At 38.9% G+C, this 17,399-nt stretch overlaps 1 protein-coding gene across 1 annotated transcript in view; it reads left to right on the top strand.

Moving 5' to 3' along the window:
* Window positions 1-2,537: 2,537 nt before the first annotated feature.
* The window catches only part of Otc (ornithine transcarbamylase), a 64,131-nt gene continuing 49,269 nt past the window's right edge, over window positions 2,538-17,399 (top strand). Inside the window, exons 1-2 of the mRNA XM_021153928.3 lie at window positions 2,538-2,764; window positions 15,725-15,863. Coding sequence (XP_021009587.1) covers window positions 2,688-2,764; window positions 15,725-15,863 — 216 coding nt within the window. The 5' untranslated portion in view covers window positions 2,538-2,687. The remainder of the gene's footprint in view (window positions 2,765-15,724; window positions 15,864-17,399) is intronic.

Here is a 17,399-nt window from a genome sequence, read left to right as displayed (position 1 = left end):
GCCCTGAAATGAAAGAATAAGTGACAAGCAACCTGGGCTCAGTTAGGGTAGATGTCCAGAGGCAGAAACTACTGTTCTTAGGTCATTACAAATCATTAAGATTACATAAACAATGACTCATCTTCCCTCGGAGCCCACCCAGAACAGGGATTTAGCATCTCTGTCTCTCTGTCTCTGTCTCTCTCTCCCCGTGTGTGTGTGTGTGTGTAGTAGTAGTAGTAGTAGTAGTAGTAGTAGTGGTGACAAATGGATGAGTGTCAGAGTAATTAAGGTTAGGAGCCAAAGAAGGCAGCTTATGCTAAATCAGAGAAATGGAGGGGTCAATCAGAGCACATGGATGAGTTCTGAGGACGAACACTGTGATGGCAAATCTTGATTATCAACTGGATGGGATTCTGAAACACCTTGGGAACAAATGTCTGGGTCTGTCAGATGCCCTGTCTAAATTAGGTGATTTGAGACAGAAAACCCATCCTACATATGAGCAATACCATCCCAAGGACTTGAGTCTTAGACTAAATGAGAAGAAGAAGATGAACTAAGCACTAGCCTTCATCTCTCTCTGCTTTCCAACTGTGGATACAATGGGACCAGCTACTTCAGGCTCTCCTACTTGGTACATTCACCCTCTACCTCATTTCTTGTGGCTTTTACAAACAATTGCTTCTGCCTGGAGTGCTCTTTCCAGTCCATATGCTATTTTCACCATAATGAAGTTTCTCTATCAAATTGTAAGAGAAAGTAATCCTTTTATTCCTTAAATTGCCCTTTCTTGGTGTTTCCTGGCAACAGGGAGACAAGTAACTAATACAAACACAAAAGCCTGCAAGGTAAAGAGCTCCATGTAGGGTTGTATCAGCAGAAGTGGGCTACTTGAGATCTACTTCTCCATTGCACTGAAATAGCTTACCTTTTGAGATTCAGCAAAATCGCCATGTGCACCCTCCCAAGTGCGGCACAGTTCCTCTATTCCAGTCTCTGTGCTAGCTTCAGTCTCTTAGCTCCCCTCTGATGTTGGGCTTCTACTTCATTAAAAGTAGAAGGGCTGGTGAGTTACTTTGTAGAGTGATGCCCACATTATCTAGCATAAAACTACACAGACAAAGCATGCCCTTTTGCCCTAACATTGCTCCCCTGTATTGCTTGGTAAGTACAAATGACTAACAATATGGTGGTGAAGCTGGGAGCTTTCTCTTAGTGTGTGCTCTCCAGACTCCTTAAAAGCAAACATTTTCCCTCCTTGCAGTATAAGAATAGTTTCAGTTCCTGAGACCTGTCCAGCTGGCCCGCCTTTCCACTTCAAAGGAGCTTTACTCTTCTTTCCAACAAGTAGCTAGCTATTCTTCTACTCGGCACACTCCCCCTCTATCTCCCTTCTTGTGGATTTTACAAACAATTGCTTCTGCCTGGAGTGCTCTCTCTAGAACATCAGATTTAGCAGAAGTTTGGAAATTCGATTTTCTTTCCATTCATCCAAAATCATTCTCCATAAGTAGAAGGCAAGTTTGTCAAGATTTATTTCCCTGGCAATATCAATGATGATCTCATAACCGTCTCTGCTCCTAAAGCAGCCATAGCTGACTTTCCAATGACAGTTACTAGTGGTATTCTATAAACTTCTAGCAAGTACTCATCAGGGTTTGCTAAGACATATGAATTGACAAGAGGAGGCACCTGCCTCCTCTCTACCTCCTCCCCTGTCTTCCACCCTTCTTGGCTTAAAGGTTTCCCTCCTCTGTGTTATGCAGGACATCCTTATCTGGACCTTTCATATGGGCTTGGACTAGGAATATTATTTACAATTGTGATCACCCTTGTTGAAATCTTAAGCTCTGCATAGATGAGATCATTTCCTCTTTTGAAATTCTAGTCTCCCCTGATGTCTGACACAGATGAGAATTTAAAGCCAGTCCAGTTCAAGCTGTGGCTAAATGAACAAATGTGAAACAGTGGCCCTTGGTGACCTGAGGAGTTGCTGAGATGGTGGTGGTGGGCTTTCACTGGTACTTAATGGAAACTCACACCAGAATCAGTAAGTGCCTACCGACTTACTAAACACCTATTATGTGCTAGACAAAAAGGGAGCCCCAGGACTGAGATCTTTTTATTATACCTCTACACCTCTCTAGCTTGCTGCCATGGAAACCCAACTTTGAATCCATCCCATTTTATTTTTATTTTTTATTTTTTATGGAATGGATGGGAGTGCTAAGTAGGAAAGTGAAATCAACAGGAATACACAGGGCTGTCATAGCTCCATCTGGGGTTTTGTACTGTCAATTTCCATTTTCTGAATGAGTTATTTCAGTGTACCTTCACAGCAGCCCCAGCACGGCAGTGCCTTGCATATATTACATGCTCAATGGGTACTTGTCAACTGATTTTTATCCAAGCAAGTGACAGCATAAATACATTATGAAAAACGAAGAGGCTGGGCTCTGAAAGAGTTAGGATTCTTTCTTTCAAAAACAACCCTGGAGTTAGGCTTAAAGTTCAAGTGCCCCTGCACCCTGCCCTACTCTATCTCTAACAAGGCTGATCTGATAAGGTAGTGGAAGGGTGCTAAGACCTTTGCTCCCTCTCTGCAACTGAAAGCATTCTTAGCTTGCCAGTGGCCCCACTGCCTGCCTGCCTGCCTGTGCAGCTCTCTAGACCACAGATTCCTCCTTCACTCTAGCAAAAGGAAGATGCTGTCTAATTTGAGGATCCTGCTCAACAATGCAGCTCTTAGAAAGGGTCACACTTCCGTGGTTCGAAATTTTTGGTAAGTGACAGAGACTGGGATCTGATCAGGAGTAAAAGTTGGAATTCTGTTCCGCAGGGGAATGTCCCTTTCAGCAAAATAAGTGTAGCACCACAGTTAACAGTTTGCATGAGGCAGCTGTCTCTAATTCTAGCTAGGTTTGCATCTCTCATTCATTCTGTAGTTGAATTTTACCATGCTAATCAAGGCAGGTACAACAGACTAAATGCTCTTGCCGTCTTCCATTTGTGTACATTCTAAATGTCTACTGGCTGAAACTGATCTGTAAAACAACCTCCCTGGATCACTAAGGGAAGCTTCTCACTTTTAAGCAATATATTTGTGATGGTGGTCCTGGGCTTTCTTGCTCTCAACTACCTGTTAGACCTAAGTTCACTGGACCTAGATGGAGTCTTTAACAATGCCTTCTTTGGTGAGTATAACGTTCTCAGAGGCAAGCATAGTATTATTCATGATATTGTAAATTAATCCCATGTTATCAGACTCAGCTGAGAACTCAAGTCATCTAATCATGCATTTTCTTGTTTTGTAGGTAGGATAACTAGAGCCCAGAGAGACTACAGGGTCTATCCATTAGTGCCAGGCACATTGTGTACATAAACTTTAAAGATCACCTGGAAAAAACATAACTCAGGCTTTAAGAAACTATAGAAATGATTCTTAAGTTATAGTCTCACCCTGAGGTTTTGGAATCTACAGACCTGGGCTCCCGGCTTAGCATTACTGATTTGCTGCGGGACCTTGAGCAAGTCACTAAATGTTTCTGCAATGTTTCTTCACCTACACAATGGATAGGGGTCTAATATAGGGCGATTCAATCATATATTCAACAAATATTTATCAAGTACCTATTTTGTTTCATTCACTACACATTATGTTAAAATGCAATGGTAGATAAGGCACACTGGGTAGTTTTATATCAATATGAAACAAGGTAGAGTCCTTGAGAGGAGGGAGTATCAATTGAGAAAATGTCGCCAGAAAATTGGGCTATAGGCAAGCCTGTAGGGCATTTTCTTAATTAGTGATTGATGGGGACTGTGGGTGGTGCCATCCCTGGACTTGTTGTCCTGGGTATTATGAGAAAACAGATTGAACAAGTCATTGGGAACAAGCCAGTAAGTAGCACTCTTCCATGGCCTTTATATAAGCTCCGGCCTCCAGGTTCCTGCAATGTTTGAGTTCCAGCCCTGACTTCTTTCAATGATGAACAGCAATGTGGAAGCATGAGCCAAATAAAGCCTGCCTTATCCAAGTTGCTTTGGCCATGGTGTTTCATCACAGCAATAGAAACCCTAACTAGGACATAAGATACTTCATTTCTCCAGCCACATGAAGTCACACTCCAGTGATAATCAATGAGATGATTTGTGCAAAACCTGAAAAATAACAGATGAGTGCTCCCTGTTTTGCATTCCACCTCACTGAGTAGCATCAGATAAAAGGGTCATTCCAATTTACTCCATAGCTTTTAACACAGAAAAATCACTAAATTGAAGATACTACAGTGAATAATCAAATTTAAAGCTTAGCCATATATCTCTTTTAGCATATAAATATATATATAATCTATTTTATTTTTTTGTAATCATAGCACATTAAATTTTATAAGTAAAACCTCTGTCAAATAGTTGCCATCTTTGATCAGTACTAATATTCTTGGTTTGTACCAGTTTCAGCACTGATATTTTCTTCTTGATATCTGCTAGCCAGATTGCATTTCTAAAAACCCTAGTTAGCTATTTCTAAATCTAAATGGGATCTGGAGCAAAATCCAGCTTCACTAGCCCAAATCTGTATTTAGCGTTTTTGAAAATATGAAAGCCACCTAGAGTTTTGAGAAACTCAATAGTATTTGTCCCATTAATGCTAACACAATTCAATTGTTTATCTCTTTAACTTGAGGGAGTTGAGCACCAGCTGTTACTAAAGCACAGATCAAGACGCGTCAGAATTAACTCATTGGGAACCTTTGCCAGTTCTCTCTGCTTTCTGGCCACCATGATGTGAGCTACTCTTGTTTGCCACATCTTTTCCAAAAGAATGAACTGAAATTTCTGAAAGTCCAAAGAAAATGACTTTCTCTCTTAAATTGTTTATCTTGTTTAATTTCATTGCAATGATGCAGAAGTTATGACTAGACACTGCAAAGGTTTTTATAGGGTCTTCTCATGTAGTGTGTGTATTTGGCATCCCTACTGCATTATTTAGGCATATTGTCTGCCATATAGATTTTCTACAAACTGCTGGTCTCCATCATGACCCTCAGACTCTGACAAGGCTCCTTCATGACAGAGAAAAGCTCCTTGTCAACCCCGTTACACTTTTGCTTCACCCAAATTTGGCTTTTCTCTCTTTTCCATCTCTGGAGGAAACTGGAGGATCCCTGCCACAAAACACACCATTTAGAGCTGGACAGGAAATCTGTGGTTAGGATTTGGCACTGCCACAAGCACTGAGATTGAAGAGTTTTTGAAGTGAATAGCCATGTGTCGTAATGTGCATAATAAAATAACAGCTGAGGTGAGGCCGAAGCCATCCACACAGACACTTGGATCAATCAGTTTTAGTCTATTATTTTCTTTCTCCTCTTTTTCTTTTTATACAAAATCAATAAGATCAGACATCAGGGATGGTGAAAACTGAATCGGCAGGCACGCCATCTCAGGCATGCGGTTGTGGAGCTTGGCTGGGTTGGGATAATAGCGTTCTGTGATTTGTTGCCTGTTAGGAAAACCACTTATAGCTTTTAAAGAAACCACTAAAAATCTCTTTCTTTGTCAGAGAAGACCAATTTATAAGTTCACTTCAATTTCATCTTCCAAATAGAAATTTCTTCAGAGAATATTGAACTAAGCCAGCCAATTCTGTGGAGGTTATAGATTGGAGCCGGAGGTGACTGGTTCTCAGGTATTTCATTCCAGACCTCCATAAAGGCTCACATAACTCATTATACTTCCTTCATCCCCCCCACCCACATCCCCCACACACACATGGACACTCAGGTGAAATGATTACAGAATGCCCATAGAGAAACAAGACTGAATGATCTTTACGTTTTAATATCAAAAAAATTTAAAATGCCTAAAACGTTTTTCCTAGTCTGACCTCAGAAAACCATACAAGGCATGGGACAAGACTGGAATGGAGATACTGGATCTCTTTGGGCAAACAGTGTATTTTTTCCCCAACCTACCATTTACTAATTTAACTAAAATAATGGAAGCCATATATTTTCAGCACTCTTGTGTTTTAGTTAAGAAAAGTCTTGAGGCTTTTAATAAGAGTTAACACAAAGCTAGTCCTGGTCTACATCCTTCAGTTCTCAAAGACTTTCCACAATTTGGCATATTGATGTTCTAAAATGTTTCAGAAATAATACTGAGTTATCAACAATAATTTTTAGTACATATGGTATATAGCACCAATAGGGAAAGTTTCAAATATTTTTTGTTTAAAAATATTATAACTGCTAGTAAAAAAATAAATGTTTGTAAATTGGAAAAGGACTTGAGGATTTCTGTTCACACCAATGGAATCCATTCAAGGGTTTTGTGAAAATAAAGTCCCTTGACTTCTTTCTATGTGCCTTTTAAAGAAAATGAAAGGTATTTAAAGTAGATATTGCAAATTCTCATTCCTATTAGCTTCATGGACATTTTGGAAGACAAAAGCATAAAGGACCATTGGCTTAGTTCCCTGGTTCAGCTTTTCAGATAAGAATGTGAGGTCAGAGCTGGCAAATGACCTTCTCAAGGTCATGGTTTATTACTGAGTTTGGGCAAAGCTGGAACTGCAATTCAGTTTAAAAAAAAAAAAGTAGTTTTCCTACTTTGGCCCTTTGATCCTTCCAAATTGATGAGGGTGGCCAAGCTATGAAAGTCTTATACCTTTTGTAGATAGAGCCAAAATATGTAAGTAGAAACAAAATAAGGAAATCCACCATAACTTTCACATTACTGCAACATAAAGAAGCACCGGGATCTTAGCCATAAGACCCATTGGCTCTCTTTAAGGTCGGCAGATGCTAAAGTCTTTATCGCCAATTCTCTGTAGGCACCAGGGGGTCGTTTACCACTCAAGTTTTTCCTGCTCTGGAAAAGTCGGTTTCTGACAGCACACGTTTTACTCAAATCATGCAGTTTCTCTTCCAATGAAATATGATGATATCAGAGCTCACATCCAAGTCTTCCCCCACCTCCTAAATAGCTTATCAGAAGTGGAGAATGCAGACTGTAGTGATGAAAGGCTCTACTGTGCCAGTAGCCCATGCTCTCCCACTTATTAGATATTTAAGTAAAACTAACCTGTGACTCTTCACTCGGCATCTTAGTATTTAGTGATATGGGAGTAAGAAGCCTCTACATTTATTTTCTCACATGATGTAATGTAAGGAACTAATTGTGTTTTGCTGTGGCTCTAATTAGACTGAAAATTGGCTTTTAAATCTTATTTGATTTTTGCTTTGAATTTGGCACATGCTATTTGTATATATTTACATGGTACAATATCTCTAAATTCATGGATATGTTGAGTAAATCCCAACTCTAGGTAATTAGTACACACATCACCTTGATATCATTAATGGGAGACCTGTACATGATTCGCATTGGCCCCAGGATTGTATTCTCTCTGCTATATGTTAACAGAAGAGTAATAGTATGTAACTGTAGAGGTGACTCACTGGTAGGGGGCTTCCTGGCATATGAAAAACCCTGGGGTCCCCAGTATTTCAGTAAGAAAAAATAAAATAAAATGTATTTCTACAAAAGAGGGAATAATAAGGTAGCTCGGGTCTGATTTGAGAGGTGAGTTCTTGTTTAATTTTAGTTTCTTCCTTATATAACCTAGTACAAGCAAGGTAAATGCTTCATGAGGAAAATAAAAAGTGGTTTGTGTGGGGCTGGAGAATGGCTCAATGCTTAAGAGCCTGTACTGCTCTTGGAGAAGGTCTTGATCTTGGATCCTAGCACCCACATCTGTCAGTTTACAAACTTGTGTAACTCCAGCTTCAGGGGGCTCCAGGGCCCCTAGTCCAAGCAGGCAGCTGCACTACCATGCACATATACCTCTCCATCATCCACACAAACAAAAATAAAATAAATTACCTTTTAAAAAGAGTGATTTGTGCCTTGGTTTGGTTTCCATGAGCTAAAGTAGGCTGGGTCTGATTGGAAATGGAACTTAGTAACTTTATGCCAGCATTTTTAACTGGCTAATATGAATGGGGGTTTATTACCCCAAACAGGACAATGTTTAATAAGGACCGGGAGAAAAGAGGTTTGTGTCAGAGCTATCTTAATATGGCCCGGTTGTGGAGCTCTTGTAGTTTGCTGTAATTTTTATGAGCTTAGGAAAGGGGTGTGGCAATTTCATTTTGTAGCCAAGGCAAGTTCTATGAGTTGATAATAAACAGGATAGGAGTTAAACTGAGGCCATTGTGTTTGCTTTCCTTCTAATGATACATTTTCCTGGTTAGTTCTTGATATCTATGAAAAACAACTTTTTCCCAAGCTAACATTTCCTGCCCCACCTCCTAGATAGAATTAAGAAGCGTAATGATTACTCTAATGGATTTTGAATGGCATAAACAGTGGACTCTCTTTGCCAGTTGACTACATTTAATCTCTTTTCTAGTCAATAAGTCAAGCCCTCATATATTCGTGTCTTAAAATGTAACATGTCTATTTATCTACCCTTTTTGGCCTCGAGAACCATGGCAACTTATTTTTTTAATATTTTTTATTACATATTTTCCTCAATTACATTTCCAATGCTATCCCAAAAGTCCCCCATACCCTCCCCCCACTCTCCTACCCACCCATTCCCACTTTTTGGCCCTGGAATGCCCCTGTACTGAGGCATATAAAGTTTGCAAGTCCAATGGGCCTCTCTTTCCAGTGATGGCCAACTAAGCCATCTTTTGATACATATGCAGCTAGAGTCAAGAGCTCAGGGGTACTGGTTAGTTCATAATGTTGTTGCACCTACAGGGTTGCAGATCTCTTTAGCTCCTTGGGTATTTACTCTAGCTCCTCCATTGGGGGCCCTGTGATCCATCCAATAGTTGACTGTGAGCATCCACTTATGTGTTTGCTAGGCCCCGGCCCAGTCTCACAAGAGACAGCTATATCAGGGTTCTTTCAGCAAACTCTTGCTAGTGTATGCAATGGTGTCATCATTTGGAGGCTGATTATGGGATGGATCCCTAGTCTCTAGATGGTCCATCCTTTTGTCTCAGCTCAGCTATTAAAAGGAACGAATTTATGAAATTCCTAGGCAAATGGTTGGACCTGGAGGGCATCATCCTGAGTGAGGTAACACAATCACAAAAGAACTCAAATGATATGTACTCACTGATAAGTGGATATTAGCTCAGAAACTTAGTATACCCGAGATATAAGATACAATTTGCAAAACACATGAAACTGAAGAAGAACGAAGACCAAAATGTGGACACTTTGCCCCTTCTTAGAATTGGGAACAATTGCCCATGGAAGGAGTTACAGAGACAAAGTTTGGGGCAACTTATTTTTTTGAAGGGGCACGTGGGCTGCTATTACCATGCTTAAAATTCAGCCATCTTGGTGCTATGGCCATACATGGATCCCATCTGTTTTTCCCATAAGTTTTTCCTAGGTCTAGGCAGTTGAAGAGGTATGTGTAGGATGTACAATTATAGTGCTCTCATTTCTGAATACATGCCCATTCATTGTTCTCAGTAGAACAAATGCTGTCACAGAGTAGCTGAGTCCTAGGGGTGGGGTTCAGCTTTAGCAATACCCTAGGCCATAATTAATTATTCTGCATGCCTCACAAGTCTTTGAGTTGAATCTACTTGAAACTGTAGAATAAACAATTGCCAATGGGATTGGTGATTGAGCCTCTGTGTGAAAGACACTAATTATACAGCTGGAGCAACTCAGTGAAGAATAATGCATCGCTAGAAATGCAGAAAACAGTTGAAAGGAAAGAGCAAACTTGCCTATGAGGAAGTGGTCCTGACTACATACTTGATGTTAAGGGAGTTCTGAGAGACAGTATACAGCCTTGAATGTGCAGAGGACAAACCATTAGAAGTTAATCCGGTCTTAGTAAAGAACATGAGAATTCACCAAATAATAGAAAAGAGGCTTGCTCTGTGTTGAAAGATGAATGGTAAAAAACCAAACACAGTGTAAACTACTCTTGGTAGATGTTATGAAGAATCAAAGCATTACACACACACACACACACACACACTAAAGATACATCTGCTGTTGTGCTTTTGGGATTCTCTACACATCTATAGTGGAAAATAAGAGAGCTTTTAATGCTTTGGCAATGATTTTTTTTTTAGACACTACAGCATAATAGTGATTTTTCTACTAATTATTAAGGTTAGTTTTGTCTTGTTTCAGACTTAACGGTTATTTCTAAGCTAACACTACCATGATGAGGCCGAAAATGCCCTTTGATGTCTTATAAAGCTTAGGAGAATCTTACACTGAGTTAAATCAGCCAGCCACAGAAGGACAGGTACTCCATCATTTCACATACCCATCACATCTGAGATTGTGCCTGCTTGGTGAATCAGAGACCGTAACCATGGTAATGAGAGGCTGAAGATTATGAATATGATGTTTTAGTCATGGCACACAAACAAGTTCTGAGCATTCTGTATGGTGCAGGAGTTGTAATTACTAAGATGATATTTTCCACTTCAACATTTGTAGAGACTAGATTTTCTTACTGCAAAACAAAGCCAAACAACAACAACACAAGGAGCCTTCAGTGGGGAAAGTGTATCAGCTCCTGGTTGTTGCTAGTACATTCTTTGGGCAATGAGTCAGGGCAACATTATCAACTGCTGCTGTTGAGAATCTAGCATGTGTTGTAGAGAGAATCTGCTGTCCCTCACACTCCAAGGGAAGAATTAAGAGTTTCTGTTGTATATAAATTAAACATTAAAGGTTTTGACCAAAAGATAGTCAAACATGATGTTTGTCTGCCCTTGTACCTTTGTACTCAAATCTTCTGTCCGTGGAGAAATATCAATATCAGCATCTTAGAATGAATCTCAGTGGCAGGACACTGACCACAAGCCTTAATATGAGCTTTTGACTTTTGATATATACAAGAACAAATATGAGGAAGAGCTGGAGGACCTCCAACCTACATCTCTTTCTTCCTTTCTTCCTTCCTTCCTTTCTTTCTTTCTTTCTTTCTTTCTTTCTTTCTTTCTTTCTTTCTTTCTTTCTTTCTTTCTTTCTTTCTTTCTTTCTTTCTTCTCTCTCTCTCTCTTTCTTTCTTTCTTTTTTTTCTTTCTTATTTAAAAAGGAGTAATAAGCCGGGCGTGGTGGCGCACGCCTTTAATCCCAGCACTCGGGAGGCAGAGGCAGGCGGATTTCTGAGTTCGAGGCCAGCCTGGTCTACAAAGTGAGTTCCAGGACAGCCAGAGCTATACAGAGAAACCCTGTCTCGAAAAACCAAAAAAAAAAAAAAAAAAAAAAAAAAGGAGTAATAAGATGTAGAAGTTAGAAGTTTTAAGTCACTAAAAGGCATTGGTACTCAAGGTTTTGTTTTTTGTTTTTGTTTTTTGCAGGGCAGGGTTGTCATAAAAATTAGGAATAAAAATGTAAGGTCTTTGAAAAAAAACTATCCTTTTCATTTTGTGAAACTCAACCAGAACAATACAATTCAAAGGTCTATGGTTATATTATTATTGTTATAATGATGATGATGATGATGATGATGATGATGATCCCAGAGGCTAGAAGAGGGTGCCGGATGCCCTGAAACTGGGGTTACAGATGTTTGGGATTGAATCTGTTTCTTCTGGATGCCCATCCAGCTGAGCCACCACTGCAGTCCGCTCTCCGGCTTTGTTGTTGTCTGGTTTAGTGAAACTGTAACTTCTGTGAATGTGCAGAGGTTGGAGAATCCTTCCGGGGATGGTAGGAAGAGCAAGGGTAGTGAATCCTTTAAGGATACAGCTTTGAAAACCCAGCTTTTGTGGATTCCAAAAATAACAAGAATCCTGAGTTTGAACACCAGGCCAAAATGAAGGCCTTAAAATGAGCCCATGAGTTAGTTTTCCTGTTGCTGATGAATGTGAATCTAGCAGCTATAGTGATATTTCCTATATTCCCTGAAATACAGGGAGTGGAGTTTTCCAACCTAATATTTCTTCCTTTAAAATAATGTTGGAGGAAGTCTCAAGCCATATAATGGTAATGTGTTATCATAACACATGGAGTCTAAAGAGTTTATCACCTGCAGTCATACATTGTTCAGATTATATTTCAGGAGAAAATGTATTTTCAAAACTTCCCTAACTGTGAAGTGGCAAAGATTAGGCTGCCACACCTCTATTCAAAGACAGATTTAGAACATTTATTTTACAGAGCCCCATATGAAAGCTGCAGTTGACCTTGGAAATGCACAATTAGTCAAAGACTTTTCAACAGCACCAGTGCATATATATGCCAAGTGTTTTTAAATGTGACCATTAATTAGTATTATCAGAACCAAACTGGCCATCCTCTGTACCTAAACAAGGCCTCAATAATATATTTCAATATCAAGCATAATATTTAAGCAGAAATAATTGTAGAACAACCAAGACATATTCATTTAAAAATTAAAAATTGAAAACTTCCTATATACTAATTATTTTGTTAGCTTGGAAAAAGACTGTCTCTCTTAAAGTAACAATGGTTACATTTTTATAACAATATAAAATAATACAAATAAATAAATAATAATGATAATTAATAATATTTTTTACATTTTAATTTTGTTATACTTGGTTGGACACCAATCCAGCCACAAAACCTCTGACCCACACCTTGTCCAACCTGCAGAGTGAACTGGGACTGGAACCTAACACAAATCATCATCAGAGAGACTTTATTCAGCAACTGATGGGAGCAGGTGCTGAGTCCCATGGCCTGGCCTTCAGAGTCCTGCAGAGGCAGGGCTTTTGGAGTCCTGCAGAGGAAAAGAAGGAAGGATTAGAGGAGCCAGAGAGTTCAGGTACACCACAAAAACACAACCCACAGACAACTGACAGGACTCAAGTGGGCTCACAGAGATCAGAGAGCCTGTATGGGTCTGACCTAGGTTCATTGTATATATGTTATGGTTGTGTAGCTTGGTGTTCTTGTGGTGCCTGAGTGCATACCACATACATTCAGAAGCTTGTAGAGGTCAGGACATCAGATTCACTGGAACTGGAGTTACAGGCATTATGAGTTATCATATGTATACTGGGAACCAACCCTGAGTCCTCTACAAAAACACTGAACACTAATAACCACTCAGTCACCTCTCTAGGTCCACACTGAAAGTTACCTAAAACTTTGAAGATGGCTGCTTTAAAGAAATTCTCTTCTGTAGAGTGTATTATTCATGTATTTCTTAAAGTTGAAGACAGTCTTACATCTCTAAATTTTGTTCCACACAAAAATTGAAAAGATGAATTTCTTTCTATATGCAGTGAAATATATCATTTGTATCTCATATTAATACAGCCAGATCATTAGCCAACTCTCAATTCTATCATGTGATCTGAATAAAATATATACTCACTTATTGAACTTAGACAAACAAGTCAACTCTGCTAGACAGTTATTTAGTGAAATTTGTCCAAGTTATCATAGATTATGAAGTAGAATTAACAACTTGAGTAAATTTGTGATTTTCATACCTATGACCATGTCATATTGCAAAAATGTTTACATAAATCTCAATGGAATATATACCCAAATTAGTTTTGTATGATTGAATTCAAGTATGATCATTTTGTAGCAGTTAGTATGATCCTTGTAAAATTTAATGTTTAATAGATATGCTAAATCAATTTTCCTATGGTTTCTCAGTCTTTCTAATTAGTATTCATCTCCCCTAGTGTGATACGCATCAGTTATTATTAAATATAGATAACACCATGACACTGGGAACAATTTAATAAAAGCTGTTCATTTCATACATTTCATACAGTGATTACCTCAAGTAACAGGTATTACAAATGTGACAGAAGGCTAAGACGTTCTCTTCCTGTCTTGGTTTGTACCCAGGCCAAGCCAGTACTGACATTGCTCTCAGTGATTCAAGCTAGGAGTCAGAATCCCCAAAACAGACTTGCAAAGCAGATAGACAAGAATAAGTTCTATAAAAAGAAAATAAGAATCAGTTAAATAATATATACATTATCACTTACATATTATAAAATGGGTTACAGAAACCAAGCCAAGGGGTGACGATTAACAGGGAGGTTTTTTTTGTTTTTTTTTTTTTGTTTTTTTTTTTTTTAATATGTGAATCCAGCCATCTTGACAGACATTAGTCACCAAAGGCAGGATAAGGAAACAACCTAAGTGTACATCAACAGATGGATTGATGGAGATGTGCAACATATACACACATATACACACACTGAAATGCAGGAAATTCTTGTCTTTGGGACAACACAGATTAACCTCGAATACTATATAGTAAGTGAAATAAGCCATGAACAGGAGAGACACATCCCTCAGCATCTGACTTGTGTATGAAATGTGAAAAACTTGAACTTAGAAACGGAAAGTAGAACAGTGATTATTAAGGTGAGATGGAAGAGTGAGAGATGTTAGTCAAAGGGTACTAAGTTAGGCAGGAAGAATAAAATAATAGGTGCTAACTAGTTTACTGTTTTAAAGGCAAATTAAAAGAGGAGTCTTTAATAGAATGGACCTTACTCTTGTCAGGTGAAGCATTATGAACATTTCTCATGGGCCAGGGTGGAAAAAGAAAAGGAACTGGTATCATGGCATTGTTTCTGACCATGGCAAGTGATGTCCTGGATAGGGGAAAAGATCTTACTGGGGTGGTGGAGGCTGGATAAAGATAAACCTTTAGTATCCTAGGAAATTATTTTATCTCCATCAAAAACTGTTCTGGGAGAGTCTCTCTAAAGGATTCCCATACAACATAAACAGACCCTCAAACACCTACACCAATACTAAAAAACTAGAAAACAGTTAGATTTGCTCTTGAATTGACCTCACTTTGAGGAACTGAAGTAAAGGAAACAGAGCCAACAGGTCCTGGATTGTCTTCCCCCAATAAAGGAGATCAGTCGGAATCAGATATGAGCTGAAGGCAAAAGGTATCAACTTGCAACGAATTTGCCAAGCTTAAGAAATCACTACCATTGTTACATTATTACAGTTTATTATTTTACTCTCATTCTTGGGATACAAAAAAATAACCATAGAACTTTAAAACATCTTTCTGCATGACACTGGAAAATCTACAGGGCTGGCTGTGTTTTCACCCACTGACAAAAGGAGTAGAAGTCTTCACAAAGAGATATGACAGGAATAGGGGTAAACGACACACTTTTCTGTTGTGCATTATAAAGCTTGCTTGCACCGATTTCAAAAACAGTACGTAAGCTCTACATAATGCATATTATGCTGAGCACTGTTTCACATGATGTAAATAAGTATATTTTCACAATGACACTATAAAACCTTGAGTATCCTAGGAAATGGTTTTATCTCCAACAAAAACTGTTCTGAGAGAGTCTCTCTAAAGGATTCCCATACAACATAAACAGACACTCAAACACCTACACCAATATTTAAAAAACTATACTCTTTTTGTTGATGAGAAACAGCTACACAGAGAGGTTGGGTAACAAGCTTAAGGCTGCATGATTTAGTCAGTGGCAAAGTTGTCCAGCCAGCTAACTCAAGTGTGTCAGAATTCGAATTCTTTCCACAAAGCCTTTTTTTCCCCTCTCAAACTTAACAATCATTACATATATAAAATGGAAACCAGAACTATACTAGTTTTATTAATGCTTTGCAAAGAGGCATGCTGCACTATGTGATTTGCTTTGTTTGATTCCAAGACTAGGCCAATGGACTACCCCACAGCATTGTTCTTGTTTTATACCTACTGTCCTCTTCTTACTTCCCCCTTCTTTTGTAGGTGTGGGAAGCCAGTCCAGAGTCAAGTACAGCTGAAAGGCCGTGACCTCCTCACCTTGAAGAACTTCACAGGAGAGGAGATTCAGTACATGCTATGGCTCTCTGCAGATCTGAAATTCAGGATCAAGCAGAAAGGAGAAGTATGCGAGATATTTGCCTTTTCTTCTCTTCCATTACAAACCAAGGGCCCTTTTGGAGGCAGAGGAAAAAGAGAGCAGATTAAAATTCCCGAATTGTAGCTAAGTAATGAAACCTCACTGGCAAGGTAATTGCTTAGCACTGAGTGTCCAGGCATATAAACAAGCATAAAAAGCAGTTATTCAATGACAAGTCCTTGTAATTTTTCTTTCAGCCTAATGCTTATATGCATTAGTAACTGGATCTGAAACTGAGATATCATTTGTCTAGAAATATTTTATTCTTATATGTCCCTTTTCTCTCTGTGTTTTCTATCAGCTAAAACTTAAAGATAATGTTATTGTTTTAGCAATGCACCTGTGTTCTGGATTTATATCAGGTATGCTCATCATTAGGATGATATTCATAATGATGAAATTATGTTTAAAAAACATTCCAATTATAAAGAGACAAGTAAATTCTAGTCAAATAGGGAGAGAAATTAAATGCAGTGCATAGCCATGGGCACTGTTCTGCATTTTGAGCAATTTATGTTTCAAAATGCTAATGCAGTGGCTTCATTTAGAATGCTTAATTGTGAAAGCAGATTTGTATTCCAAATTTGTTCAAATGTTGCTTGTTTCTTTGTTTGTTTGTTTATGAGACTGGGTCTCACTCCGTAGCTTTGGCTGACCTGGAACTCTCTATGTAAATCAGGCTGGCCTCAAACTCACAGAGATCAATCTGTCTCTGCCTCTCCAGTGCCGGGATGTGTCACTTTGCATGGCTCAAAATGTTTGTTTGTTTGTTTGTTTTTAAGATTTGGTCACAGGCTGAGGAAGTTTGGTATGACTCTGACTTTCTTATCTAGTTGGCTAGCTCTCCAAGTACCAAAGAGACCAGGAGATGCTCCAATTTCTATGGGCTGATGTTCTTGTAGAATACCTGAAATGGAGGAAAAGGCACTCTTAGATCACAGACCATTGCCCTTTAATGCTTTGCTGCCTGGAGATCAGAAGAAAATAATACATCGTAGGCAGAAGTCCGATAATACATGAAGATGGAGGAAGAGCTTCACCCAACACTCAACCCCCCAGAGAGATTTCAAATGACTCTCAGGAACAAAGCCTTTATGTTCTTTCATGAGGGAGACTAAGACACATGAAGCTAAAAACTGAGGCTCATCAGAGTCCTAAGTAGGACTCATAGTGTCCCATGTAGGACAAAGTAGGATCTTACTAGTTGAGAAAGTCCTTCTGAATCAAAAATCTTCATCACTGAAAATTTAATGAGGATTTCAATAGAGTGAAGTAAGATAATGGCTCCAGTGTGAAGTCTTATGCTTTCGAACAAGCTCCCAAATTGATGCCACTAACCAGTAATGCTGTATCTCAAGCATAGTGACACTCATATGTAACCCTAGACCTTCAGAGGTGGAGATAAGATGTTTAGGAGTTCAAAGCCTGCCTCTGCTACACAGGAAGTTCAAGGCTAGCCTGGGCTACATGAGAAACCTGTCTCCAAAACTAATATTAATTTCTAATTTCATGCTAATAATC

The sequence above is a fragment of the Mus caroli genome, unplaced genomic scaffold (assembly GCF_978045245.1).
Source record: "Mus caroli unplaced genomic scaffold, Mus_caroli_1 scaffold_5, whole genome shotgun sequence".
NCBI lineage: Eukaryota > Metazoa > Chordata > Mammalia > Rodentia > Muridae > Mus > Mus caroli.
This window is presented reverse-complemented; position numbering and strand designations above follow the sequence as displayed.